Source organism: Mobula hypostoma, chromosome 15 (assembly GCF_963921235.1).
Source record: "Mobula hypostoma chromosome 15, sMobHyp1.1, whole genome shotgun sequence".
NCBI classification, from domain to species: Eukaryota; Metazoa; Chordata; class Chondrichthyes; order Myliobatiformes; family Myliobatidae; genus Mobula; species Mobula hypostoma.
Genome location: NC_086111.1, coordinates 9751071 through 9778087, shown reverse-complemented (window position 1 = coordinate 9778087; position 27017 = coordinate 9751071). Strand labels below are relative to the sequence as shown.

At 43.7% G+C, this 27017-nt stretch overlaps 1 protein-coding gene across 2 annotated transcripts in view; it reads right to left on the bottom strand.

Annotated features, from left to right (window-relative positions):
• The window catches only part of LOC134356685 (ubiquitin-like modifier-activating enzyme 1), a 470199-nt gene extending 446215 nt beyond the window's left edge, over window positions 1-23984 (bottom strand). Inside the window, exons 1-5 of one of the 2 annotated variants that reach the window (XM_063067717.1) lie at window positions 23837-23984; window positions 17479-17545; window positions 11288-11456; window positions 4416-4550; window positions 125-231 (exon numbers count right to left, since the gene is read on the bottom strand). In XM_063067717.1, coding sequence (XP_062923787.1) covers window positions 125-231; window positions 4416-4550; window positions 11288-11456; window positions 17479-17534 — 467 coding nt within the window. In that variant the 5' untranslated portion in view covers window positions 17535-17545; window positions 23837-23984. Of the gene's footprint in view, window positions 1-124; window positions 232-4415; window positions 4551-11287; window positions 11457-17478; window positions 17546-23822 lie in introns of both variants that reach the window. The other variant, XM_063067718.1, reaches the window with a different exon arrangement.
• Window positions 23985-27017: the final 3033 nt, after the last annotated feature.

The following is a 27017-nucleotide window of genomic DNA, read 5'->3' as shown; positions in this document are numbered from 1 at the left end:
AATAGGAAGAGGAAGTAAGCGTTAGTGGGGCTGCCTCTGGTCAGAGAACAAGCTGGAGGTAAACTCCCCAGTCCTGAAACAATAGAAACATCACACGTGCACGTAACCGTGAGGGAGCCCTTACCTAAAGAGGCCTTTCGTATCTGCCACTATGAACTTGATTCTGTTCTGGTGACAGAACTGCCCAATCTTCAGCTGTTCATCCAACGAGGAGTTGGTCAGCACAACCACCTGGGAGAAGAAAGACAGATGGTTAAAGCTGAGTGGAAGCAGGTCCCTAATAATTCACCAAACTGCTGTCCAGCATACAGATGTTGTTCCAAACTCAGTTACATGGCAAAGAAATGTAGCTGGAATCTTGTGTGTTAATAATACATCTTGTACATAAGAAATGGACCCATTCTGTGATTCTGGGAAGCTTATACATTTAACCTTGAGTTAACATAAACTATGAAAATCCCATCAGACCCATCTCCAGATTACAGTGGAGCTTTGGATTTGGAATGAAATCCTAACAAGTAAAAAGTGATGCTTTTTGGGAAGTCTGATAGGGGTAGGACATGCAAAGATTAGCTTTATTTGTCACATGTACATCAAAACATGTAGCGAAGTATGTCATTTGCATTGAATCCAGTCAGCAAGGATTGTGCTGGGCAGTCCACAAGTGTCACCATGCTTCTGGCACCAACATAGCATGCTAACAACTCACTAATGCTAACTGTACATCTTTGGACTGTGGGAGGAAACCATAGCACCTGGAGGAAAGCCACACAGTAACGGGGAGATTGTATAAACTCCTTACAGACAGTGGCAGGAATTGAACTCCAATCTGACCAGTGCTGCTTTACACTAACCCCTACACTACTGTGCCCTCCAATGGTAGGCCACTAAGTAGCGCTGATGAATAGAGAGGCATTGGGCTTCAAGTTCAAAGTTCCCTAAAAGTGACAACATAGGTAGATAGGGCAGTGAGGGAGGAAAATGGCATCTTCACCTTCATAAATATCAAAAATTGTGACTTCACGTTGCAATTTTATAGAACATCAATTAAGCTGCACTTGGGGTGTTGCGTATTGGAGCGTTGGAGTGTTGAGTGATGCCTAACACACGGGGTGGGGGGTGGGGGAGGATGTGACTGTGTAGAGTGCAAGGGAAATTTAGTTCGGAGACTTTAGTTATGGGAAGGGTTTGGAGAGGCTGGACTTGTTTGCTCTGGGACAAGGAAGGGTGAGGGTTAACCTGTTAGAGATATAAAATTCTGGGAGGCACAGACAGTGTAGAATCCCACAGAGGTATACGTGATTACCGGTGAGCGTCATCATCTCCACTCCCCTCCCACAGAGGTGTAAGTGACCAATTAACCCACCAATTTGGATACAAGAGGAAACATCCCACAAACGCATACCAGTTAATAGGTAATTGGTCATTGTATATTGTCCAGCGATTAGGTTAAGGTTATATTGGGGGGGGGTGGGTTGCGGGGCAGTGCAGCTCTAAAGGGCCTATTCTAGGTTGTATTGCTAAATAAAAAAATAAAGAAACCCTTAAGCCGGCCATCGTTGGAGTGGACAGAGTTAGAGGGGAGATTTTAAGGCTTTAGCTCTTTTAGACTTCAGTCAGAGAAAGCAAAAAAAAAGAAAAGCTCTCAGTAAAGTTTTTTTCCCCCTTCCCTTCTTTATATCTGGTCAGCTACAACAGTAGAGTTGCCAGGCAGGATAGCTGAATGCTCCTATTGAAGGATGTGGGAAGACAGGGAGAAGTCCAGTGTCCTTGATGACTACAACTGCGAGAAGGGCATCCAGCTGTAGATTCTAACAATCCGCATGAAGGAGTTGGAGCTGGAACCGAAATGAACTCCAGATCATTTGGGAGGCTGATAGAGAGGACATACAGAGAGGTTACACCCAAGGGGCAGAACACAGGAAATAGGGTGACAGTCAGGAAGTGGAGAGGGGTTAAGGAGCCAGTGCAGAGTACCCCTGTGGCCATCCACCTCAACAACAGGTATATCACTTTGGATACTGTCAGTGGGAATGACCTAACAGAGGAAAGTCACAGCAGTCAGGTCTCTGGCAGAGTCTGGCTTGGTGGCTCAGAAGGGAAGGGGGTGGGGGAGAAGAGGCACTCTGTGGTGATAGGGGATTCATTAGTTAGGGGAACAGACAGGAAGTTCTGTAAGTGAGAGCAAGATTCCTGGATGGCACGTTGCCTCCTGGGTGCCAGAATCTGGGACACTTCGGATTGAGTCCTCAGCATTCTTGAGTGGGAGAAATAGGAGGGTGAACAGCCAGACCAATCCAATGGTAGAGCACTGAGGAGTGCAGTAGAACAAAGGAATCTGGGAATGCTGGTCCATAATTCATTGAAAGTGGCGTCACAGGTAGTTAGGGTCGTAAATGAAGCTTTTGGCACATTGGCCTTTGGAAATCAATGTATTGAGCACAGGAGATGGGATGTTATGTTGAAGTTGCATAAGACATTGGTGAGGCCTAATTTGGAGTATTGTGTGCAGTTCTGGTCACCTATCTACAGGGAAGATGTAAACAAGATTGAAAGAGTACAGAGAAAATTTACGAGGAAGTTGCTAGGTCTGGAGGACCCAAGTTATAAGGAAAAATTAAATAGGTTAGGACTATATTCTTTAGAACGTAGGAGATTGAAAGAACATTTGATGGAGGTGTACAAAATTATGAGGGTTATAGATAGAGTAAATGTAAGCATGCTTTTTCCACTGAGGTTGGGTGGGACTATAACCAGAAGTCATGGGTTAAGGATGAAAGGTGAAAAGTTTAAGGGGAACATGAAGAGAAACTTTTTCACTCAGAGGGTCATGAGAATGTGGAATGAGCTGTCAGCAGAAGTGGTGCATGCAAGCATGATTTCAATGTTTAAGAGAAGTTTGGACAGGTACGTGGATGGTAGGGGTATGAAGGGCTATAGTCCTGGCAGAGGTCGATGGGAGTAGGCAGTCTAAATGGTTTCAGCATGAACTGGATGGGCTGAAGGGCGCTTCTGTGCTGTACTTCTCTGTGACTCTGAGGTTGTTGGTAAATGGGTTTATAAAGTGTCACAGATGCAGTGAAGTACCTTGTACTGCAGGCCATCCATACAGATAATTTCATTACATCAAGGTAGCACAAGGTAAAACAATAACAGAATGCAGAATAAAATATTACAGTTACAGAGAAACTGCTGTGCAGGTAGACAGTAAGATGCAAAACCACGATAAGGTAGATTGTGAGGTCAGGAGTCCGCCTTACTGTGCAGGAGGCCTGTTTAATAGTCTTATAACGGTGGAATTGATGCAGTCTTTGAGCCTGGTGACAGCCCTTCCTGCCCGATGGGACAGGGGAGAAGAGAGATTGTTTGGTATGGGTGTGTGAAGTCTTTGATTATGCCGGCTGCTCTGCAGATACAGTGAGAAATGTAGACAGAGTTCATGGAAGGGGGGCTGGTCTCTGGGAGGTGCTGTGTCCACAACTCTGTAGTTTCTTGCAGCCTCAGACACAGCTGTTGCCATACCAGGCTGTGATGCATCCAGACAGGATACTTCCAACGATATTTCCATTAAAATTGGTGAGGGTCAATGGGAACACCCCCAATTTCTTTAGTGCCCGAGGAAGTAGAGATGCCTATGTACTTTCTCCACGTGGCCAGGGTCAAACCTGGGTCCCTGGAGATGTCAGACAGCTGCACTGGTGGCTCGACCATGGTGCTATCCTGTGAAGTACTGGATTATTCGTGATACAACAGCAACTAGGAGAGAAATAAACAGTCAATGGTTTGGACCAAGGCCTTTCATCGGGACTGGAAAAGCCAGAAATGTCGACTCCATATTCCTCTCCATAGACGCTGTCTGACCTGCTGACTTCCTCTAGCAACTTGTGTGTGTTGCTCTGGATTTCCAACATTGTCTTATATGTATGACAATGAAGTGACTTTCTCAGCAGCATCCAGCACAATGACCAAGATACCACCAGTCTCAACATTGATTGGTTCACAGTGACATACACCTGGCTGTGATGCCAGTGACCTCCTGAACCTCGTGATCCAGGGTCCCAAGGAAAATCTTCAGGAAATGCTGAAGACAACCCAAATCGGCTTGAAGGTGCATCAGGACTGTCTTTGAGAATTGCAAGTGTTGGCTACTCTGAACTCTAATGCTGCTACTTTTTACAGCAGGAATGTCTAAAGATTAAATCCTTCTAGGTTCAGCTTTCAGATTTATTTAATTACTTGAATGTACAGTAAGTTACCCCATGGTGAATTTGAACTCCTGGTCTCTGAATCCTAGTGTGGTAACTTCGCCACAACGCTGTGGACCTCATGTATTCCCTAGAAGATAATATCATCTCTCAAAAACTTACCCCTTCAATCCAACTCAAGAGAAGGCACAGAAAATGGATTTACCCTACCTGATAATTTTGGAGGATGTCGTTGGTCAGCTTCCCAGTGTATGAAGAGACAGGGACATAAATGTTTAGTCCAACAAGGCTCGGCTGTGAAGCTTCTGCCCTGTTCTCCCCAATATCTCTCTCTGTCAGATAAAACTGAAAAAAGGATAAATACATTAGGATATCCCTCTACATCTGCACAGATTCCTTCGCTGTACTTCACTGTGTCTCAACAAATGGAGCAAGTGTACCTCCGATCCGGTAGGTCTTTGGACTATGGAAGGAAACCGGAGCACCCAAAGAAAACCCATATATTCCATAGAGAGGATGCGGTCCCAGGGAGAATATACAAACTCCTTACAGACAGTGGTGGGGATTAAACCTTGGTTGCTGACACCGTAAAGCATTGTGCTAACCACCAGACTATCGTGGATTTGAGTCTGATGTATGACATGCATACATCAAACTCAACATTCTGTTTAACAATTTTATGTTATTTTAACCTTGTATCTCACTTCCCTTCTCTTCTCCATTGATATTTCCAGGTTTCATTGAATTTGCACTTTTCCTTGTCTTCCTTACCATTAGATTAGATTAGATTCAATTTTATTGTCATTGTGCCGAGTACAGATACAAAGCCAATGAAATGCAGTTAGCATCTAACCAGAAATGCAAAGAATACTGTTATTTACAAAATAACTGCAAATAAAAAAGTAAGTGCTACAGCACACAAATATAAAAGTACTGAGACAGTACAATATGGATGCAATACTGCTTAGCGCTGTGATGTGAGGTTCAGCAGGGTCACAGCCTCAGGGAAGAAGCTCTTCCTGTGCCTGCTGGTACGGGAATGGAGGCTTCTGTAGTTCCTACCAGATGGGAGGAGAGTAAAAAATCCATGGTTAAGGTGAGATGCATCCTTGATAATGCTTTTCGCCCTGCCCAGGCAGCGTTTATGGTAGATGTTGGTGGGCAATTGGGTGCCGATAATCCACTGGGCAGTTTTCACCACACACTGGAGTGCTTTGCGGTCCGATACGGGACAATTGCCATACCACACTGAGATGCAGTTGGTAGTATGCTGTCAACGGTACAGTGGTAAAAGTCTGTCAGTATCCTGGGACAGAGGTGAGCTTTCTTCATGCTCCACAGGAAATAAAGGCACTGTTTTGCCTTTTTGATCAGGATGGAGGAGTTCAGGGACTAGGTGAGATCCTTGGAAATGTGGACACCAAGGAATTTGAAGCTTGATACACACTCCACTACAGCTCTGTTGATGTAGATGGGGATGTGAGTGTGGCTCCTAGCATGCCTGATGTCTACAATGATCTCCTTGGTCTTCTGGGTGTTAAGGGCCAGGTTGTTGTCGGCACACCACGCGGCCAGGTGCTCGACCTCATCCCTGTAGGCCGTCTCGTCATCCCCTCTGATCAGGCCAACCACCGTGGTGTTGTCTGTGAACTTGATTAAGGAGTTAGAACCATGTACAGGAACATAGGTTTCACATGGGTGCAAAGGGAGTACAGAAGAGGGCTCAGCACACAGCTTTGAGGCACACTGGTGTTTAGGGTAAGAGCGGAGGAGGAGAGGTTGTCTAACTTAATTGATTGGGGTCTGTTAGTCAACATCCAAGGTCCAATTGCGGAGGGATGAGCTGATACCAAGCTGGCGAAGTTTGGTGATCATCTTGGAGGGCTGATGTTAGAGTTGGGGCTGTCCAGGTGGGTCAGGGCAGAGTGAAATGCTGTGGAGATGGCATCCTCTGTTGACCTATTGGTGCGATAGGCAAATTGATGGTGGTCCAGGGTAGTGGGCAGACAGGATTTCAGGTGTGATAGAACCAGTCTCTCAAAGCACTTTGCAATGATGGGGGTGAGTGCAACTGGGCGGAAGTCATTCAGGCCCGTGGCAGTGGAATGCTTCGGCACTGGCACAATGGTGGCGATCTTGAAGCTTGTGGGGACAACTGCCTGGGCCAGGGACAGACTGAAAATGTCCGTGAAGACCCCGGCCAACTGCCCTGCACAGACTCTGAGCATACAGCCAGGTATTCCATCCAGACCAGCTCCTGTAACCACTCCTGCAAGCTCCATCCACATTTCCACATTTCACTATCCTAGTCTCCACCCTACCATGGATCTCTCTCCCTCTACAACACAAATGTTTGCTTTTCCAAGTTCCAATGAAAGATCTGTGACCCAAAACATTAACTCTGTTTCTCTCTCAATAGATGCTACCTTGCTGGCAAAGTACTTCCAGCAGTTTCTGGTTTACTTCAGATTTCCTGCTTCTGCGGTATTTTGCTACATCATCTTCTTCCCAGAGATGACAAGGAGGAGGGATAAAAATAGAAACAAAGAGATCTATAGCACATTACAGGTCTTTCGGCCACAATGTTGTGCTGACCATGTAACCTATTCTAGAAACTGCCTAGAATTTCCCTACCACATAGCCCTCTATTTTTCTAAGCTCCATGTACCCACGAGTTTCTTAAAAGACCCTGCTGTATCTGCCTCTACCACTTTCACTGGGAGTGCATTCCATGCACCCACCACTCTCTGTGTAAAAAAAGATTACCACTGACATCCCCCTTGTACCTACTTCGAAGCACCTTAAAACTGTGCCCCCTCATCTTAGCCATTTCAGCCCTGGGGAAAAGCCTCTGGCTATCCACACGATCAATGCCTCTCACCATCTTGTACACATCTATCAGGTCACCCCTCATCCTCCGTCGCTCCAAGGAGAAAATGCCAAGTTCAATCAACCTATTCTCATAATGCACTCTCTCCAATTTAGCAACATCCTTGTAAATCTCCTCTGTACTCTCTCTATAGTATCCACATCTTTCCTGTAGTGAGGTGACCAGAACTGAACACACTCCAAGTGGGGTCTAACTAAGTTCTTACATAGCTGTAACATTACCTCACGGCTCTTGAACTCAATCCCACAGTTGATGAATGCCAACACAGTGGATGTGGCAAAGTTGTTTTCCATGATGGGGGAGATTAGTATGAGAGGGCATGACTTAAGGATTGAAGGGCGCCCATTCAGAACAGAGATGCGTAGAATTTTTTTTAGCCAGAGGGTGGTGAATCTATGGAATTTGTTGCCACAGGTGGCAGTGGAGGTCACGTCATTGGGTGTATTTAAGGCAGAGATTGATAGGTATCTGAGTAGCCAGGGCATCAAAGGTTATGGTGAGAAGGCGGGGGAGTGGGACTAAATGGGAGAATGGATCAGCTCATGATAAAATGGTGGAGCAGACTTGATGGGCCGAATGGCCGACTTCTGCTCCTTTGTCTTAAGGTCTTGATATTGACACAACATATGCCTTCTTTACAACACTGTCAACCTGCGCAGCAGCTTTGAGTGTCCTATGGACATGGACCCCAAGATCTCGCTGATCCTCCACACTGCCAAGAGTCTTACCATTAATATTATACTCTGTTTTCAAAGTTGACCTAGTGAAATGAACCACTTCACACTTATCTGGATTGAAGTCCATCTGCCACTTCTCAGCCCAGTTCTGCATCCTATCAATGTCCCACTGTAACTTCTGATAGCCTTCCACACTATCCACAACACCCCCAACCTTTGTGTCATCAGCAAACTTACTAATCCATCCCTCCACTTCCTCATCCAGGTCATTTATAAAAATCACGAAGAGTAGGGGTCCCAGAACAGATCCCTGCAGAACACCACTCGTCACCAACCTCCATGCAGAATACAAACCATCGACAACCACCCTTTGCCTTCTGTGGGCAAGCCAATTCTGGATCTATAAAGCAAGTTCTCCTTGGATCCCATGCCTCATTACTTTCTGAAGCAGCCTTGCATAGGGTACCTTATGAAATGTCTTAATGAAATCCATATACACTACATCATCTGCTCTACCTTCATCAATGTGTTTTGTTACATCCTCAAAGAATTCAGTCAGGCTCGTAAGGCATAACCTTCCCTTGACAAAGCCATGCTGACCATCCTTATCAAACTATGTCTCTCTAAATGCTCATAAATCCTGCCTCTCAAGATCTTCAACAACTTGCCCACCACTGAAGTAAGACTCACTTGTCTATAATTTCCTGGGTTATCTCTACTCTCTTTCTTGAACAGAGGAATACCGTTTGCAATCTTCCAATCCTCTGGTACTTCTCCCATCCCTATTGATGATCCAAAGGTCATCATCAGAGGCTCAGCAATCTCCTCCCTCACTTCCCACAGTAGCCTGGGTATATCTCATCCGGTCCCGGCAACTTCTGAATACTGAAGTAAAGACTCTGCAGCCTCCTCCAGCTCCATGCATGTGTTTCCACTAGTGCACCTATTCCCACACGGCTCATCCTCTTGCTCTTCATATACTTGCAGAATGCCTTGGGGTTTTCCTTAATCCCGCTCACTACAGCCTTCTCATGGCCCCTTCTAGCTCTCCTAACTTCATACTTGAGTTCCTTCCTGGCTCCCTGGTAATTTTGTAGAGCTCTAATGCTGCCTATTTTCTTGAACTTTTCTTTTCTTCTTTACTAGATTTTCTACATCCTTTGTACACCATGGTTCTTTAACCCTACTATCATGTCCCTGCTTCAATGGAACATACCTATGTGGAATGCCATGCAAATGTTCCCTGAATATCTGCCACATTTCTGTCATGCATTTCCCTGAGAAAGTCTGCTACCAATTTATGTTCCCAAGTTCCTGCCAAATAGCATCATATTTTCCCTTGCTCCAATTAAATGTTTTCCCCAAATTGTCCGCTCCTATCCCTCTCCAGTGCTATGGTAAAGGAGATAGAATTGTGATCACTATCTTCAAAATGCTCTCCCACAAAGAGATCTGACACCTGACCAGGTTCATTTCCCAGTACCAAGTACAGCCTCGCCTCTAGTTGGCTTATCTACATATTGCATCAAGAAAACCTTTCTGAACACACCTAACAAACTCCACCCCATCTAAACCCCTTGCTCTAAGGAGATGCCAGTCAATATTAGTAAAGTTAAAATCACCCTTCACAACAACCCTATTATTATTGCACCATTCCAGAATCTGCCTCCATATCTGCTCCTCGATGTCTCAGTTATTATTGGGGGAAGTTATTGCCCCTTCCTGTTTCTAAATTCCACTCACAATGACTCAGTAGTCAATCCCTCTATGACAATTCCTGCAGCTGTGATACTATCCCTGATTAGCAATGCCACTCCACCGCCTTTTGCCTCCTTCCCTGTCCTTTTTGAAATATCTAAAGCCCAGCACACTCAGCAGCCATTCCTGTCACTGAGACATCCAAGTCTCTGTAATGGCCACAATGTCATACTTCCACATATTGACCCACACTCTAGCTTCATCTGCCTTGTTTATAATACTGCTTGCAATAAAGTAGACACATCTTAAACCACTTGGCTGAGTACATCTTTGTTCTATCATCTGCTTATCCTTCCTCACAAAATCCCTACAAGCTATCTCTACTTGTGCACCAGCCACCCCATCCTCTGCCTCTTCACTTTGGTTCCTACCCCCCTGCAAATCTAGTTTAAACCCTACCCAATAGCATTAGCAAACCTCCCTCCCAGGATATTTGTTCCCCTCCAGTTCAGGTGCAACCCATCCTTGTACAGGTCACCCCTTCCCCAGAAAAGGTTCCAATGATCCAAGAACTTGAAACCCTGCCCCTGCACCATGTCAGCAGCCACTCATTCATCTGTACTACCTTCCTGTTCGGACCTTCACTAGCTCGTGGCACTGGTAGTAATCCAGAGATTACCAAGTTGGAGGTCCTCTCTTCAACCCCCTTCCTAACTCCCTAAACTTACTGCACAGGACCTCTACCCCTCTCCTGCCTACGTCGTTGGTACCAACATGTACAACGACCTCTGGCTACCCACCCTCCCCTTCAAGAATATTCTGCAACCATTCAGAGACATCCTGAACCCTAGCACCCAGGAGGCAACACACTATCCTGGTGTCTCTTCTGCCAAAGAATCTCCTATCTGTCCTAACTATCGAGTCCCCTATGACTATTGCTCTGCCTGACTTCACCCTACCCTTCTGAGGTTCAGAGCCAACCACAGTGCTATGGGTCTGGCTGCTGCTGTCTTGCCCAGATAGGTCATCCCCTCAGCAGTATCCAAAGGGGTATACCTGTTGGTGAGGGGAATGGCCACAGGGGAACCCTGCATTGACTTCCCTCTCCCTTTACCTCTCTTGGTGTTCACCCATCTACTCCCCAAATTCTGCACTCTGGGTGTAACCACCTGCTCAAAAGTCATATCTATCAATTGCTTTGCTTTCTGGATGATCCCAAGAACATCCAGCTCCAGCTCCTTAATGGGGTCTTTCACGAGCTGGAGTTAGCTGCACCTCCCACAGGTGTTGTCATCAGGGTGACTATCAGGTTCCATGAATTCCCACATCCTACAAGAGGAGCATTCCACTGCCATACCTGCCATCCTACCTGCACTGTACAATCGGCAACCAGGACCAAATCAGCAATAACTAAAGGAAAAAAACTTAACCCTTCTAACCTGCTTTTTTGGCTTGAGCTTCTTTTCATCGAAGCCTTAAGTCAAAGTCTGATGCTTCTACTCTCATCGCTAGCCTAGTCTCAACAATGGCTACCCTGACCCGCTTGCCCCTTCTGTACTTTCAATTTGCTGTCCTCTGTTCCCACTGCTGATTGGGTCTCGGGAATGTCCAAGCACCTGCGAAGTTCTCCTTTTATGCAAGCTTTTTGATTTTCCTTTAATTTTTTCCATTGTCCACGAACACAGGCAGAGTCAGCTCCCGGACTTATGCTGGTCATGAACCTGAACCATTGTTAATTTTTCTCGCCACAGAGGCTGACTACACTGCTATGTATTTTCAGAATATCTGTGTGTTAGTTTATGATAGTGGTCACCAACCTGAGAGGAAAGATCGCTCCACTCTGCAGTCCCTTCATCATGAATTGTTACTGATTTGACTCCTCCAAGGATGATATTTTTAGCGATCTCAACACCAAGCCCTCGCATCCCAGAGATCAGCACATTTGCGTTCTTCATTTGCCTCATGGCCTCATGGCCCAGCACATACCTGCCAGAGAGATTTCACACTTTCACTCCTTGACTGGGAAACTGGGTGGCATTGATGTTCACAAGGGCCTGGGTGTCCTTGTACTCAAGTCACTTGGAACAACATGCAAGTGTAACAAGCAATAAGCAAAGCCCTTTTATACAAGAGGATTTTGTACCCACGAAAATATGTTTTACTGCAATTAATCTTACTGCAATTGGATCTGGAATACTTGACAGAGTTTTGGTTATAGAGTCAGATAGCACAGAAAGAGTACCTTCATTCCATCTTGTCCAGGCTGACCAGCATACCTATCTAAGCCAGTCCCATTTGCCTGTATTTGACTCACACTCCTCTAAACGTTTTTCATCGATGTACCTGCCTAAGTCCCTGTTAAATGTACTCACCTCAAACACTTCTGACAGCTTATTCCATATACAGACCACACTCTGTATGAAGAAGTTGATTCTTGGGCCCCTTCTAAATCTTTCCCCTCTAGCTTAAACCTAAGCGCTCTAGTTCCCGATTCCCAACCATTGGGGAAAGGACTGTGTAGACTCACACTATCTGTGCCTCTTATGATTAGAAACTCCTCTATAATGTCTCTTTCCCCAAAGCAGGATGTAGTTAACAGAGAAGGAGATTTGCAAAGATTCCCAAGGCTGGTTCAGGGATTGGTGGTTTTACTGTATGATGAAATATCAGTCCTGTACTCTCTAGATTTTAGCTGAGTGGAGATGTTTTTGAGACTTACAATATTTGGACTAGATGCAAGGGTGAGCTTGTTTCTTCTGGCTGGTGAGACATGAATTGGGGGTGCAGTAGAGTTCACAGACTCAGAATAAGGTGTAGGCCCTTTAAGACTTAGACAATAGACAATGGACAATAGGTGGAGTAGGCCATTCAGCCCTTTGATCAAGCACCACCATTCACTGTGATCATGGCTGATCATCCACAATCAGTACCCCTTTCCTGCCTTCTACCCATATCCCTTGACTCCACTATCTTTAAGAGCTCTTTCTTTTCTTTTTCTATCTTTTTATTAGTTTCATAAAAATAAACATAACATGGTAATGGTACAAAGTTACTGGGAATACATTGTTATAATGAACACAAGTACTTATAAAGCCAGTTGACACTTAAATGATAAAACTCCCAATCATATAGGATACAGATGAACAATATAAAACAAAGAAAAATACCTTAAAAAAATCATGAAAAAGGAAAAAAAAATTATAGCCCCCCAAAAAACTAATCTAAACAGAATTAATCAACTAAAAAAAAAGACATGGGCTGTTTTGTAACATCATAAAAAAGAGAAAACCTTAGTGTCAACAACTCTGTTCCTCTCAACCAATATTACAAAGAAATAAAATAAGTTTGGAAAAGGTCAATTAAGAGCTCTATCTAACTCTTTCTTGAAAGCATCCAGAGAATTGGCCTCCACTGCCTTCTAAGGCAGAGCATTCCTCAGATCCACAACTCTCTGGGTGAAAAAGATTTTCCTCAACTTCGTTCTAAATGGCCTACCCCTTATTCTTAAACTGTGGCCTCTGGTTCTGGACTCCTTAACATTGGAAACATGTTTCCTGCCTCTGGCATGTCCAATCCCTGAATAATCTAATATGTTTCAATCAGATCCCCTCTCATCCTTCTAAATTCTAGTTTATACAAGCCCAGTCGCTCTAATCTTTCAAAATATGACAGTCCCGCCATCCCGGGAATTAACCTCGTGAACCTACGCTGCACTTCCTCAATAGCAAGAATGTCCTTCCTCAAATTTGGAGACCAAAACTGCACACAATACTCCAGGTGTGGCCTCACCAGGGCCCTGTACAACTGCAGAAGGACCTCTTTGCTGCTATACTCAGCTCCCCTTGTTATGAAGGCCAACATGCCATTAGCTTTCTTCACTGCCTGCTGTACCTGCATGCTTATTTTCAGTGACTGATGAACAAGGACACCTAGATCTCATTGTACTTCACCTTTTCCTAACTTGACACCATTCAGATAGTAATCTGCCTTCCTGTTCTTGCCACCAAAGTGGATAACCTCACATTTATCCATATTAAACTGCATCTGCCCACTCACCCAACCTGTCCAAGTCACCCTGCATTCTCATAACATCCTCCTCACGTTTCACACTGCCACCCAGCTTTGTGTCATCTGAAAATTTGCTAATATTCCTTTTAATCCCTTCATCTAAATCATTAATGTATATTGTAAATAGCTGCGGTCTCAGCACCGAGCCTTGCAGTACCCCACTAGTCACTGCCCTCCATTCTGAAAGGGACCCGTTAATCCCTACTCTTTGTTTCCTGTCTGCCAAACAATTTTCTATCTATGTCAGTACCCTACCCCCAATACCACGTGCTTCAATTTTGCCCACTAATCTCCTATGTGGGACCTTATCAAAGGCTTTCTGAAAGTCCAGGTACACTACATCCACTGGCTCTCCCCTGTCTATTTTCATAGTTACATCCTCAAAAAATTCCAGAAGATTAGGCAAGCATGATTTCCCCTTTGTAAATCTGTGCTGACTTGGACCGATCCTGTTACTGCTATCCAGATGTGCCACTATTTCATCTTTTATAATTGACTCCAGCATCTTCCCCACCACTGATATCAGGCTAATTGGTCTATAATTCCCAGTTTTCTCTCTCCCGCCTTTCTTAAAAAGTGGGATAACACTAACTACCCTCCAATCCACAGGAACTGATCCTGAATCTATAGAACACTGGAAAAAGATTACCAATGTGTCCACGATTTCTAGAACCACCTCCTTAAGTACCCTGGAATGCAGACCATCAGGCCCTGGGGATTTATCAGCCAGTCCCATCAGTCTATCCAACACCATTTTCTGCCTAATGTGAATTTCCTTCAGTTCCTCCGTTACCCTAGGTCCTCTGGCCACTATTACATCTGGAAGATTGTTTGTTAGATGAGGAGAAATTTCTTCGCACAGAGGGCAGTGAACCTTTGGAACCCTTTACTCCTCAACCACCAGGTTCTTGAACAAGAGGGGACAATTTCTCCCACCCCAATACTGAACTGATTTCACAATCTATGGATTCACTTTTAAACACTGTAATAACTCAAGTTCCGGATATTTATTGATATATTGATTGTTTTTTTGTATTTGCAAAGTTTGTCGTCTTTTGCACTTTGATTGTTTGTCCTGTGGCTGTGGTCGTTCCTTGATTCTATTGTGTTGCTTGTATTTACTACGAATGCCCACAAGAAAATGAATCTCGGGTTTGTATATGGTGATGTATATATACTTTGATAATAAATTTACTTTGAGCATTCCCCAAGGAAGGGTGTAGTAAACAGATTACCTAGCAGCTTTCAAAAACAGTTATCAATTAGACGATAGAACAGTATCGCACAGGAACTGGCCTTTCAGCCCACAGCGTCCAAGCTGAACATGATACTAAATTAAAATAAATCTCTTCTGCCTGGGCATGATCCATATCCCTCCATTCCCTGCATATTCCTGTGTTTAACAAACCCTTAAGCGACACCATCAGGTTCTTGAACCAGAGGGGATAACTTCACTCAACTCCAATGCTGAACTGTTTCTATAATCTATGAACGCACTTTCAAGAACTCAATCTCATGTTCTTGATATTTATTGTTCATTCATTATTATTATTTTATTTTTTTTTTTGTATTTGCACAGTTGCTACAAGGGGAGGTTAAGTGAACATACACCTGTTCTCGTTGAGGGATCAGAAGTGGAAAGGGTAAGCAGTTTCAAGTGCCTGGGTGTCAAGATCTCTGAGAATCTAGCCTGGACCCAACATATTGATGCAATTACAAAGAAGGCACGACAGTGGGTAGATTTCATTAGGGGTTTGAGGAGACTTGGTATGTCGCCAAAGACACTCGAAATTTCTGCAGATGTAATGTGGAGAACATACTAACCGATATGGAGGGGCCATTGCACATGATCGAAAAAAGATGCAGAAAGTTGTAAACTCAGTCAGCTTCATCATGGGTACTAGCATTAACATCTTTAAGAGGTCATCAATACGGACCCTCATCACCCAGGACATGCCCCCTTCTCATTGCTATCAACAGGGAGGAGGTAGAAGAACCTGAAGATATACGCTCAGCATTTTAGGAAAAACTTCTTCCCCTTCGCCATATCAGATTTCTGAATGGACAATGAACCCATGAACACTACCTCATGACTTCTGTTTCTTTCTTTTTGCTCTCTTTTTGTACATTTAATTTTAATATATATATTTCTTAATGTAGTTCAAAAGTTTTTATTATGTATTGTAATGTCCTGCTGCTGTGAAACAACAAATTTCATGACAAATGCTAGTGATATTAAACCTGACTCAGTTTATTGTCTGTTGAACATTGGTTGTCTGTCTGTCTTTGCTTTATGCAGTTTTTCATTGGTTCCATTGTATTTCTTTCTATTTACTGTGAATGCCTGCAAGAAAATGAATTGCAGGCTATTATGTGGTGACATATATGTACTTTGATCATAAACTCTGTGTGTGAGAGTGAGAAAGTGAGGGACAGGGAGACAGAGAGACAAAGAGACAGAGAGACAGACTTTGGATTTCCAGCATCTCTTGTGTTTGTAATTGCAAACCCAATGGAATTGAGAACATTACAGAATAAAACCTGTAATGACCCTCTCTTTTAGTTACTGAGGGATTACATTCTGACATGTCAATTTTTTTTCCGTCAAAGATTGAAAGTATATTTATTATCAAAGTATGTATACAGAATACAACTCTGAGATTCGTCCTCTCAGACAGCCACAAAACAAAGAAGCACCAAGAAACTTGTTCAAGAAAATGACACGGTAAGCATTTAATGGATATTAAAGACTCAACTTGACCTTGCTGACCCTGCCACCTCACCCCACATCCAACTCACAGACACACTGGTCACCTTTCATCTTTTATTGCTGCTGTTTCACATACTTATATGACTGCTGTTTTATTATAGTAGTGACAGTAACATTTTCCTGGCTTACATAAACATGCACCTCACTCTTTATGTCAACTTGGCAATCTTCAGGCTGTGCCACTCAGGTCCCTTGTGTTAATATGACTGTATGTGCTAGATCAGCGGTCCCCAACCACCAGGCCGCGGACCAGTACCGGGCCGCAAAGCATGTTCTACCGGGCCGTGAGGAAACGATATGAGTCAGCTGCACCTTTCCTCATTCCCTGTCACGCACCGTTGAACTTGAACATAGGGTTGCCAACTGTCCTGTATTTGCCAGGACATCCCGTACATTGTGCTAAATTGGTTTGTCCCATACGGGACCGCCTTTGTCCCGTATTTCTCCCGCTAAGGTAGAGTGTTCCTATGAAACCTTTCGTGCCCAAATGGCGTAAAGCGAAGAAGCAATTACCATTAATTTACATGGGAAAATTTTTTGAGCGTTCCCAGACCCAAAAAATAACCTAACCAATCATACCAAATAACACATAAAACCGAAAATAAATAACACTAACGTATAGTGAAAGCAGGAATGATATGATAAATACACAGCCTATATAAAGTAGAAATAATTTATGTACAGTATAGTCGGGAAGATGAAAGCAAAACCAATTTGTGGGGGAAAAATTGGCACATACACGCATGTGCTCATCACATGCACACGTTATGCATGCGCACACAGGTGCCTGCGCAAGGTTTCATGGTCATGGTAGTCTTTCCTGGGGTAAAGTGTCCTGGGATTTGACTGCTACTTTTGTTCCTTATTTTGGAGTGAGAAAGTTGGCAATTCTAACTGTAAAAGACATGCTGAGGTGAGTTTAACCCTACTTGAACACCACCCCCATCGCCCCGGTTGGCCAGTCCACAAGAATATTGTCAATATTAAACCGGTCCGCGGTGCAAAAAAGGTTGGGGATCCCTGTGCTAGATCATAACTATATGTGCTGTGTGGGCTGTGTTTTGCACCTTATATATGATTGAATGACAATAAAATTAAACTTGACATCCCTGCACATTGCTGCCACCTGAGTGCCATTCTTTTAATGGTTTTGCTTCCAATCCTACTTACAGATGTCTGGAATATAATCCTTCATCAATATCTGATGAATCTACAGGAGTCTCCATGGTATCAAAATCTGAAAGAAACAGAGAACAGATTAAAATTTTGCTGAAGTCAGAACTGAATCCTTTTTGATAGAGAAGTGTTGTGTACAGTTTGTCAAGGAGGCTGTGCCAGTACTGGCTATGAGCACTTTGGTTTATATGGGTTGGAAGGGCAAGATACCTAGATCAGGATGACATCCAGGCCATGCTCTCATCTCACTGCTGCCATTGGGAAGGTTGTCCCACTCCACCAGGTCCATGAATAGTTATTACTATATGACCATCAGGCACCTGAACCAGTGTGGATAACTTCACCTACTTCTAAACTAAACTGACTCGACAACCTGCAGACTCACACTCAAGGACTCTACAACTCATGTTTCCAATATTTATGTATTACTTTTTTTGTATTTGCTGTTTGTCTTTTTTTGTACATTGGCTTTACATTAATTGTATTGTATTTCTTTGGATCTACTGTGATTGCCCGCAAGAAAATGAATCTCAGGTAGTATATACATACTTCGATAATAAATTTATTTAGAGCTTTGAACCAAGAGTTTATGCATTTGTTGGGTTAGTTTTTGACCCTATTTTTAGGTCCAATCTACTTCTCCTTCTAGAGCCTGTATTGAAGTCTCCTAAATCACAGGATCTGGAAAGTCATTCCTAAACCCTTTATCTCTGTGTTCTTCTTATTAGTCCCACTTACAACATTTGGTATGACCTCTCTCTTCTACTTTTTCTTTGTGATCCTTTCGAACATCACTTTTCCATTTTAGCACTCAGGTTGCAAATGTACTCCTATAAAAATACTTCAATGAAATAATAGATGAAATATTTAAAGGTAAACTGAGGGGAACTTGTTCACTCAGCAGTTCGTGATACAGCACCTATAAAAAGTATTCACAACCCTTGTAAGTTTTCATGTTTTCTTGTTTTACAACATTGAATCACAGCGGATTTAATTCATCTCTTTTGACACTGAACAACAGAAAAAGACACTTTTGTGTCAAAGTGAAAACAGATTGCTACTAAGTGATCTAAATGAATTACAAATACAAAACACAAAATAACTGATTGCATAAGTACTTAATGTGACACACCAAATCATCACTGGTGCAGCCAATTGGTTTTGGGTCACATATTTAGTAAAACGAGAGATAATTTTTTCTTCAGCAGTTTGATTGAGGCATGATGGCAAAGATGCATGTATGTCAGCGAGTTAGACCGGCGGGAAGAATTTAAAAAGAAGACAGCTTTACAGAGCGGGTGATAGAGTAGTGGCAGTCAGAGTAGGAAGACTTTGGCTCAACAGGGCTTCGGCGATAATGGGTCAAGGCAAGGTAAGTTCCTTGTGAAGAATAGGAATAGGAAGTATATCCATGAGGCCGGTGTTCTGTACTGGGTGCCAGATGTAGGATGACTGGTAGCATTCCAACCTCCCGGATGGCCACATCTGCGCCAGGTGTGTCGAGCTCCAGCTCCTTAGGGACCAGGAGATGCAGCTGAATGACTTCCATCTGGTCAGGGAAAGTGAGGAGGTGATAGAGAGGAACTATAGGCAGGTAGTCACACTGGAACCTCAGGAAACAGATAAATGGGTAACAGTTAGGACAGGGAAGGGCAGGAGTCAGATACTAGAGAGTACTCCTGTGGCTGTCCTCCTTAACAATAAGTACTCTTGTCTGAGTACTGTTGCAGGGGATAACCTACCTGGGGGAAGCAACAGTGACCACACCTTTGGCATAGAGCTGGCCCTGTGGCTCAGAAGGGTAGGGAAAGGAAGAGGATGGCAGCAGTGATAGGGGACTCTACAGTTAAGGGGTCAGACAGGTGATCATGTGGATGTATGGAAGAAACACGGATGGTAGTTTGCCTCCCAGTTGCCAGGGTCTGGGATGTTGCTGATCGCGTCCACAATATCCTGAAGTGGGAAGGTGAACAGCCAGAGGCCATGGTACATATTGGCATCATAGGTAGGAAAAGGGAGGAGGTCCTGAAAGCAGACTACAGGGAGTTAGGAAGGAAGTTGAGAAGCAGGACCTCAAAGGTAGTAATCTCAGGATTATTGCCTGTGCCATGTGACAGCGAGTATAGGAATGGAGTGAGGTGGAGGATAAATGCATAGCTGAGGGTTTGGAACAGGGGACAGGGATTCAGATTTCCGGATCATTGGGACTTCTTTTAAGGCAGGAGTGACAAAAAGGACAGGTTGCTGTTGAATCTGAAGGGGACCAATATCCTGGCAGGGAGGTTTGCTAAGGCTATTGGGGAGAGTTTAAACTAGAATTGATAGGGGGTGGGAGCCAAACTGAAGAGACAGTGAAAAGGGCGGTTGGCTCACAATTAGCGAAAGCTTATAGACTGTGAGAGGGAGGATAGGCAGGTGATAGAGAAGGGATGCGCTCAGCCTGATGGTTTGAGATGTGTCTACTTTAATGCAAGAAGTATCATGAACAAAGCAGATTAGCTTAGAGCGTGGACCAGTACAGTACTTGGAGCTATGACGTTGCGGCCAATACAGAGACTAGGATGGCTCAGGGGCAAGAATGGCTACTTAGAGTGCCAGGCTTTAGATGTTTCAGAAAGGACAGGGAGGGAGGCAAAAGAGGTGGGGACGTGGCACTGCTGATCAGAGATAGTGTCACAGCTGCAGAGGAGGAGGAAATCATGGAGGGATTGTCTACTGAGTCTCTGTGGGTGGAAGTTAGGAATAGGAAGGGGGTCAACAACTCTACTGGATGTTTCTTTATAGACCACCCAATAGTAACAGGGACCTCGAGGAGCAGATAGGGAGACAGATTCCGGAAAGATGCAACAATAACAGGGTTGTCATGGTGGGAGATTTTAATTTCCCCAATATTGATTGGCATCTCCCTAGACAAGGGGTTTAGATGTGGTGGACTTCGTTAGGGGTGTTCAGGAACATTTCCTGACACAATATGTAGATAAGCCTATAAGAGGAGAGGCAGCACTTGATCTGGTATTGGGAAATGAACCTGGTCTGGTGTCAGGTCTCAGTGGGAGAGCATTTTGGAGATAGTGATCACAATTCTATCTCCTTTACCATAGCATCGGAGAGGGATAGGAACAGACAAGTTCGGAAAGTGCTTAATTCAGAATTGGCTTGCCCACAGAAGGCAAAGAGTGGTTGTAGACAAGTCATATTCTGCATGGAGTTTGGTAACCAGTGGTGTGTCTCAGGGATCTGTTCTGGGATCCCTTCTCTTTGTGATTTTTATAAATGACCTGGATGAGGATGTGGAGGGATGGGTTAGTAAATTTGCTAATGACACGAAGTTTGAGGGTGTTGTGGATAGTGTGGAGGGCTGTCAGAGGTTACAGCAGGACATTGATAGGATGCAAAACTGTGCTGAGAAGTGGCAGATGGAGTTCAACCCAGGTAAGTGTGAGGCAGTTCATTCTGGTACGTCAAATACAATGGCAGAATATAGTATTAATGGTAAGACACTTGGCAGTGCGGAGGATTAGAGGGATCTTGGATCCAAGTCCATAGGACACTCAAAGCTGCTGCACAGGTTGACTCTGTGGTTAAGAAGGCATACAATGCATTGGCCTTCATCAACTGTGGGACTGAGTTCAAGAGCCGAGAGGTAATGTTACAGCTTTATAGGACCCTGGTCTGACCCCACTTGGAGTACTGTGCTCAGTCTGGTCACCTCACTACAGAAAGGGTGCAGAAGAGATTTACAAAGATGTTGCCTAGATTGGGGAGCATGCCTTATGAGAATAGGTTGAGTGAACTTGGCCTTTTCTCCTCGGAGCGATGGAGGATTGAGAGGTGACCTGATAGAGGTGTATATGATGAGAGGCAACCATTCTTTGCCTTCTGTGGGCAAGCAAATTCTGAGTCCCCTTGGATCCCATGCCTCCTTACCTTCTCCATAAGCCTTGCATGGGGGACCTTATCAAATGCCTTGCTGAAATCTTATACACTACATCTACTGCTCTACCTTCATCAATGTATTTAGTCACATCCTCAAAAAATTCAATCAGGCTCGTAAGGCACAAACTTCCTTTGACAAATCCATGCTAGCTATTCCTAATCATATTATGCCTCTCCAAATGTTCGTAAATCCTGCCTCTCAGGATCTTCTCCATCAAGTAAGACTCACTGGTCTATAATTTCCTGGGCTATCTCTACTCACTTTCTTGAATAAGGGAACAACATCTACAACCCTCCAATCCTCCGGAACCTCTCCCGTCCCCATTGTTGATACAAAGATCATTGCCAGAGGGTCACTAATCTCCTCCCTCGCTTCCCACAGTAGCCTGGGTTATATCTCGTCCAGTTCCAGAGACTTATCCAACCTGACGATTTCTAAAAGCTCCCACACATCCTCTTTCTTAATGTCTATATGCTCAAGCTTTTCAGTCCACTGCAAGTCATCCCTACAATAGCCAAGGTCCTTTTCCGTAGTGAAAAAACTTTGTAAGAGTCCTATGACAACTCTGGAGTAGTTACAAACTTCAGTGGCTGAGTTGGGAGAGACTGTGTATACAACAACTTTGCCAGGGGCTTCACCAGTCACAACTTTATGGGAGAGTGGCAAAGAGAAAGCCACTTTTGAAAAAAAATTCATTTGAAATCTCAGCTAGAGTTTGCCAGAAGGCATGTGGTAGACTCTGAAGTCAGCTGGAAGAAGACTCTATGGTCTAATGAAACCAAAATTGAGCTTTTTGGCCATCAGATTTAACACTAAGTTTGGCATAAGCCAAGCACTGCACATCATCAAAAACATACCATCCCCACCAGAAGCATGGTGGTGGCTGCATCATGTTGTGGATCTGGATGTTTGACGGTCCTGTTTTTGTGCACTGTGACTAAATTTATGATTTGCAAATTACAGTAAATTAAAGAGGCAGCACAGTAGTACAGAGTGTCAGAACCAGCTGTAAGATTGGGGTTTGATTCCCACTGCTGTCTGTAAGGGGCAGCATGGTAGCACTGTGGTTACGGAATCACTTTATAGAACCAGCTGTAAGATCAGTGTTCAATTTCCGCCACTGTCTGTAAGGGGTTGTATGTTTTCCCTGTAACCACATGGATTTCCTTTGGCTGTTCCGGTTTCCTCCTACATTCCAAAGACATATAGTTAAGGTTAGTGAGTTATGCAGATGCTATGCACCAGACATGTGGCGGCACTTGCACACTGCCCTGCACAATCCATCATCAAAGATCCTCATCACCCAGGCCATGCTCTTTTCTCATTGCTGCCATTAGCCAGAAGGTACGGGTGCCTCAGGACCCACACCACCAGGTTCAAGAACAGTTATTACCCCCTCAACCATCGGGCTCTTGAACAAAAGGGAATATAGTAGCTACATTCATTTAAGGACTCTGTTATATTGTTATTTCATGCTCGTAATTTATTACTGTTTATTTATATCCGCATTTTCACAGTTTATTTACAGTTTATAGTTCCGGTGTTTAGTTACTGTTCTATAGATTTGTTAGGTATGACTGCAGAAAAGAATCCCACAGTTGTATGTGGTGGCATATATGTAATCTGATAAAAAATTTTACTTTGACTTTCTTGTTGAGTTGATTTGACACAACTCATTTCAATGTATGTGACAAATAAAGATCTTTTCTAATCTTTTTTTAAAGTCCTGCACACGTATGGACATTGTTTTTCCTACACCACAGCAAAATTCATCTCATTTGATATGACAAATTAAAATCCATATAGATTTGCTTCTTGAAGGTAACACGGGAATTTCCAGTCAAAAGCAGAGAGTACTTTCATTTTTCTTTTCCAAGCAATAACAGCATCAACTTCAATAAGTTTCACTTTCGCTTTTGTCATTTTGCATCTATGTCAGAAATTATCCCATGAGGAAGGACTTCTACATTCTAAAGAATGTTGGAATATTGCATTCCAAAGGAACTTACTAAGTCGTTCAGCTATTGAATAGAAAGAGTTAAGTTTTGGCCCACACGGGCAGTTTTTTTAAAAAGGGAATTGAACACTTTAAGGCGTAAGAACGGGGTACGGTTAATCCCGAATACTCTCTTAAAGCGATCTGCGCACAATGGGGAGACCCAGGTCCTTCTCCTCTGGATCATTCATTGTAATAGAAATTAACCTTTTCCTGAATAATTTCCAACCTGGATCACCAGTTACTCAAACAGTACCCGCTTGCCCCTGTTTGAACGTCTGTCGGACTGAAGGTCGGTTTAACTGCAAACAGTACGCCTACCAGCATTCCCCCCTCCCCCACCACCCCGGTCATCCAACCCCACTGACTGTCGGCTATTAACCTTGTCCAATTACACTTTTTTACCTGCTCTCGCTTACCTGCCTGGCCCGACCGCTCTCCGTAACACCGACTGACTGTATTGATTGGACAGGGAGCTGAAGAAAATACTTCCTGCCAAATTGCACTCCTCTTAAAAGGGCAATGGCCGTTAACGAGCAAGGCGCAGTCTGAAAGCTTTGAATAAAACGGAACTGCACACAAAGATCAAACGTAGAACATTGACCAACACACACAAAATGCTGGAGGAACTCAACAGGCCAGGCAGCAACTGGGAAAAGAGTACAGTCGACGATTCAGGCCTCGTGATCATTTTTGGTTGATGATGGCACCAAAATATTTGAACCGTTTGACAGTCTCCAGTTCTTGTCCACTAACTGTGTTTTTGTCGTGATTAGCTCTGCACTGTTTCTCTTCAGGTTGTTTTTCTCTGGTATGTTTTCCAATCAGTTCACAAAGCTGGCCAATTCATCCTCCTTTCCTGCCAGCCCGTCAATGCTATCGGTGAAAGGAGGTATTGGAAAATGTAAATGCACATATTTTATTTTCTACAGTATTTACTATGTAACCACTATTAGCTCATTAGAAGGTATTCACTATGCAGCCATGACTTTTGACCTGTTCACTATTAATTCATGAGATTAACTCACTATTCTTCTTGAAGTCTACCAACAGGCAGAAGATGTCCTGTTGATGTTGGTTGTATTTCTTGTGTAGTACTTGAGGACTTGAGGGTTGGATATATGTTTTTTTACTTCTTCCACTTCTGAATCCAGCCTGCTCTTTGGCGATTACTTCTTCTGCCTGTGGTTTCAGTCTGTTCAAGATGACTTTCAACATAGCTTGCCTGGCTGATAACACTTATGGTTCTATAATTCTGGCACTGCTGTAATTTGCCTTTCTTGTGGTGAATGATGATGAATGATTTTGTCTCAGGTGTGGCCATTCCCTGGTCTGCCAGATTTTTTTGCAGATATTGGTCAGGATATCTATCGTTGTCTGTCCTCAATGTTTTATCAGCTCAGCTGGGTTGTTTATTTCTACAGCTTCCTCATTCTTCAGTGTGGAGAGAGTAAACACTTCAAATCCCTGGGTGTCAACATCTTGGATGACCTGTCCTGGCCCCAAGACAATCATGAAGACACAGCAGTGTCTATGCAGAACTCCATCTACAGATGCAACGTGACATCCCAATGCTAATGAGGGCAAACATTCTTCTCCACCGTCTACCTGTTCTATCACTTTCAGGAAACTACATATTGGTACCTCTAGGTCTCTGTTCTGCAACACTTTACCACCCTGGTTTAAATTACCTTGCATGTGTCCAATTGAAATTTCAACTATCATTCCTTGGCCTACTTCCCAGTTCTGTACAGTGCACAGTAAAAACAAAACAACGTTCCTCCAGCACCATGGTCCTGGAGGAATGTTAACACGAGGAATTCTGCAGATGCTGGAAATTCAAGCAACATGCATCAAAGTTGCTGATGAACGCAGCAGGCTAGGCAGCATCTCTAGGGAGAGGTACAGTCGATATTTTGGGCCGAGACCCTTCGTCAGGACTAACTGAAGGAAGAGCTAGTAAGAGATTTGAAGGTGGGAGGGGGAGGGGGAGATCCAAAATGATAGGAGAAGACAGGAGGGGGAGGGATGGAGCCAAGAGCTGGACAGGTGATTGGCAAAAGGGATATGAGAGGATCATGCGACAGGAGGCCCAGGGAGAAGGAAAAGGGGGAACAGGGGAAAAAACCCAGAGGATGAGCAAGGGGTATAGTCAGAGGGAGAAAAAGGAGAGAGAGAGAATGTGTGTATATAAATAAATAACGGATGGGGTACGAGGGGGAGGTGGGGCATTAGCAGAAGTTAGAGAAGTCAATGTTCATGCCATCAGGTTGGAGGCTACCCAGACGAAATATAAGGTGTTGTTCCTCCAACCTGAGTGTGGCTTCATCTTTACAGTAGAGGAGGCCGTGGATAGACATATCAGAATGGGAATGGGATGTGGAATTAAAATGTGTGGCCACTGGGAGATCCTGCTTTATCTGGCAACTTTGATGTGTGTTTCCTGGAGGAATGTTGTTTCATTTTTACTATGTACTGTACCAGCAATTTATGGTCGAAATGACAAAAGGTGACGACTTGTTATCATCCAAGATAACCTCCTTCACTATCCTATTGAATAGTGGAGCAGGCCTGAGAGAACATACAGACCACATTATTAAAAATATACCTTATTAGAGATATTCATATTTTTATGAACATCTTGGCATAAGTTTTATTCATATTTACCATACTGTGCTCCACCCTTTCATCCACCTTTACACTGTCATTTTGAGGTTGAAAGTAGCCTTGATTTTAACTGGAGGGAACAGGGCAGGTCTAAACCAGAACTCTCAATGCTACCATTGGGATGGAGGTCGAGAGGCCTGAAGACCCACACACTTTAGGAACAGCTTCTTTCCCTCCAAATCTTGGTCTTCTAAGAAGAGAGTTCCCAATATGTGCTTTATAAACTGTATTTGGAAGCTGAAAGTTACATATATTTGACTTCCTGAAAGTTTAAGTTGTAAAAGTTCACATTGAAATGTAGAGTGCTGTTCACCGTGCACCTTTAAACTGAAAGCAGCACCTACCCAATGTCCCAACAATTGCATCCTGCCAGTTCTGATCTTTTCTATGTCACGAATCATATACATCTGCCAGTACAGATCAGTTTTATCTCCAAACCCAAAAAGGGGTACAGCATTCATCACCAGGATTCCCACTATCTGGGCTGGGCAGATATCAAGGAGCAGAAGGTACAGAAGTCCCACAATACAAAGAACACCTACTTCCCTTCAGATATCTTGATCCAAACTACACTACCCTAATCAGTATAGCAAAACAATGAACTCTGCATTATAATTGTCTTGAGTGCTAATGTATTCTATCTTGTAAAATTTGTGTATAATCTGTTTTTCTTGTGAATATTATGTATCTGATGATGTACCTGTGATGCTGCTGCAAGCAAGTTTTTCATTGCATGAATGCATACATGTACTTGCACTTGACAATAGACCCGACTTTGATTGTGAGAGACAGGCGGTCCTGAGAAAATTCACCAGGCTAATTTCAGATAAGAGGATGGCCTATCAAGTGACACTGCTGGTTAGAAAACTGAGTGATCTTATTAAAACATACAAAATAATAAGGTGGACTGACAAGAGAAGATGCCAAGATGTT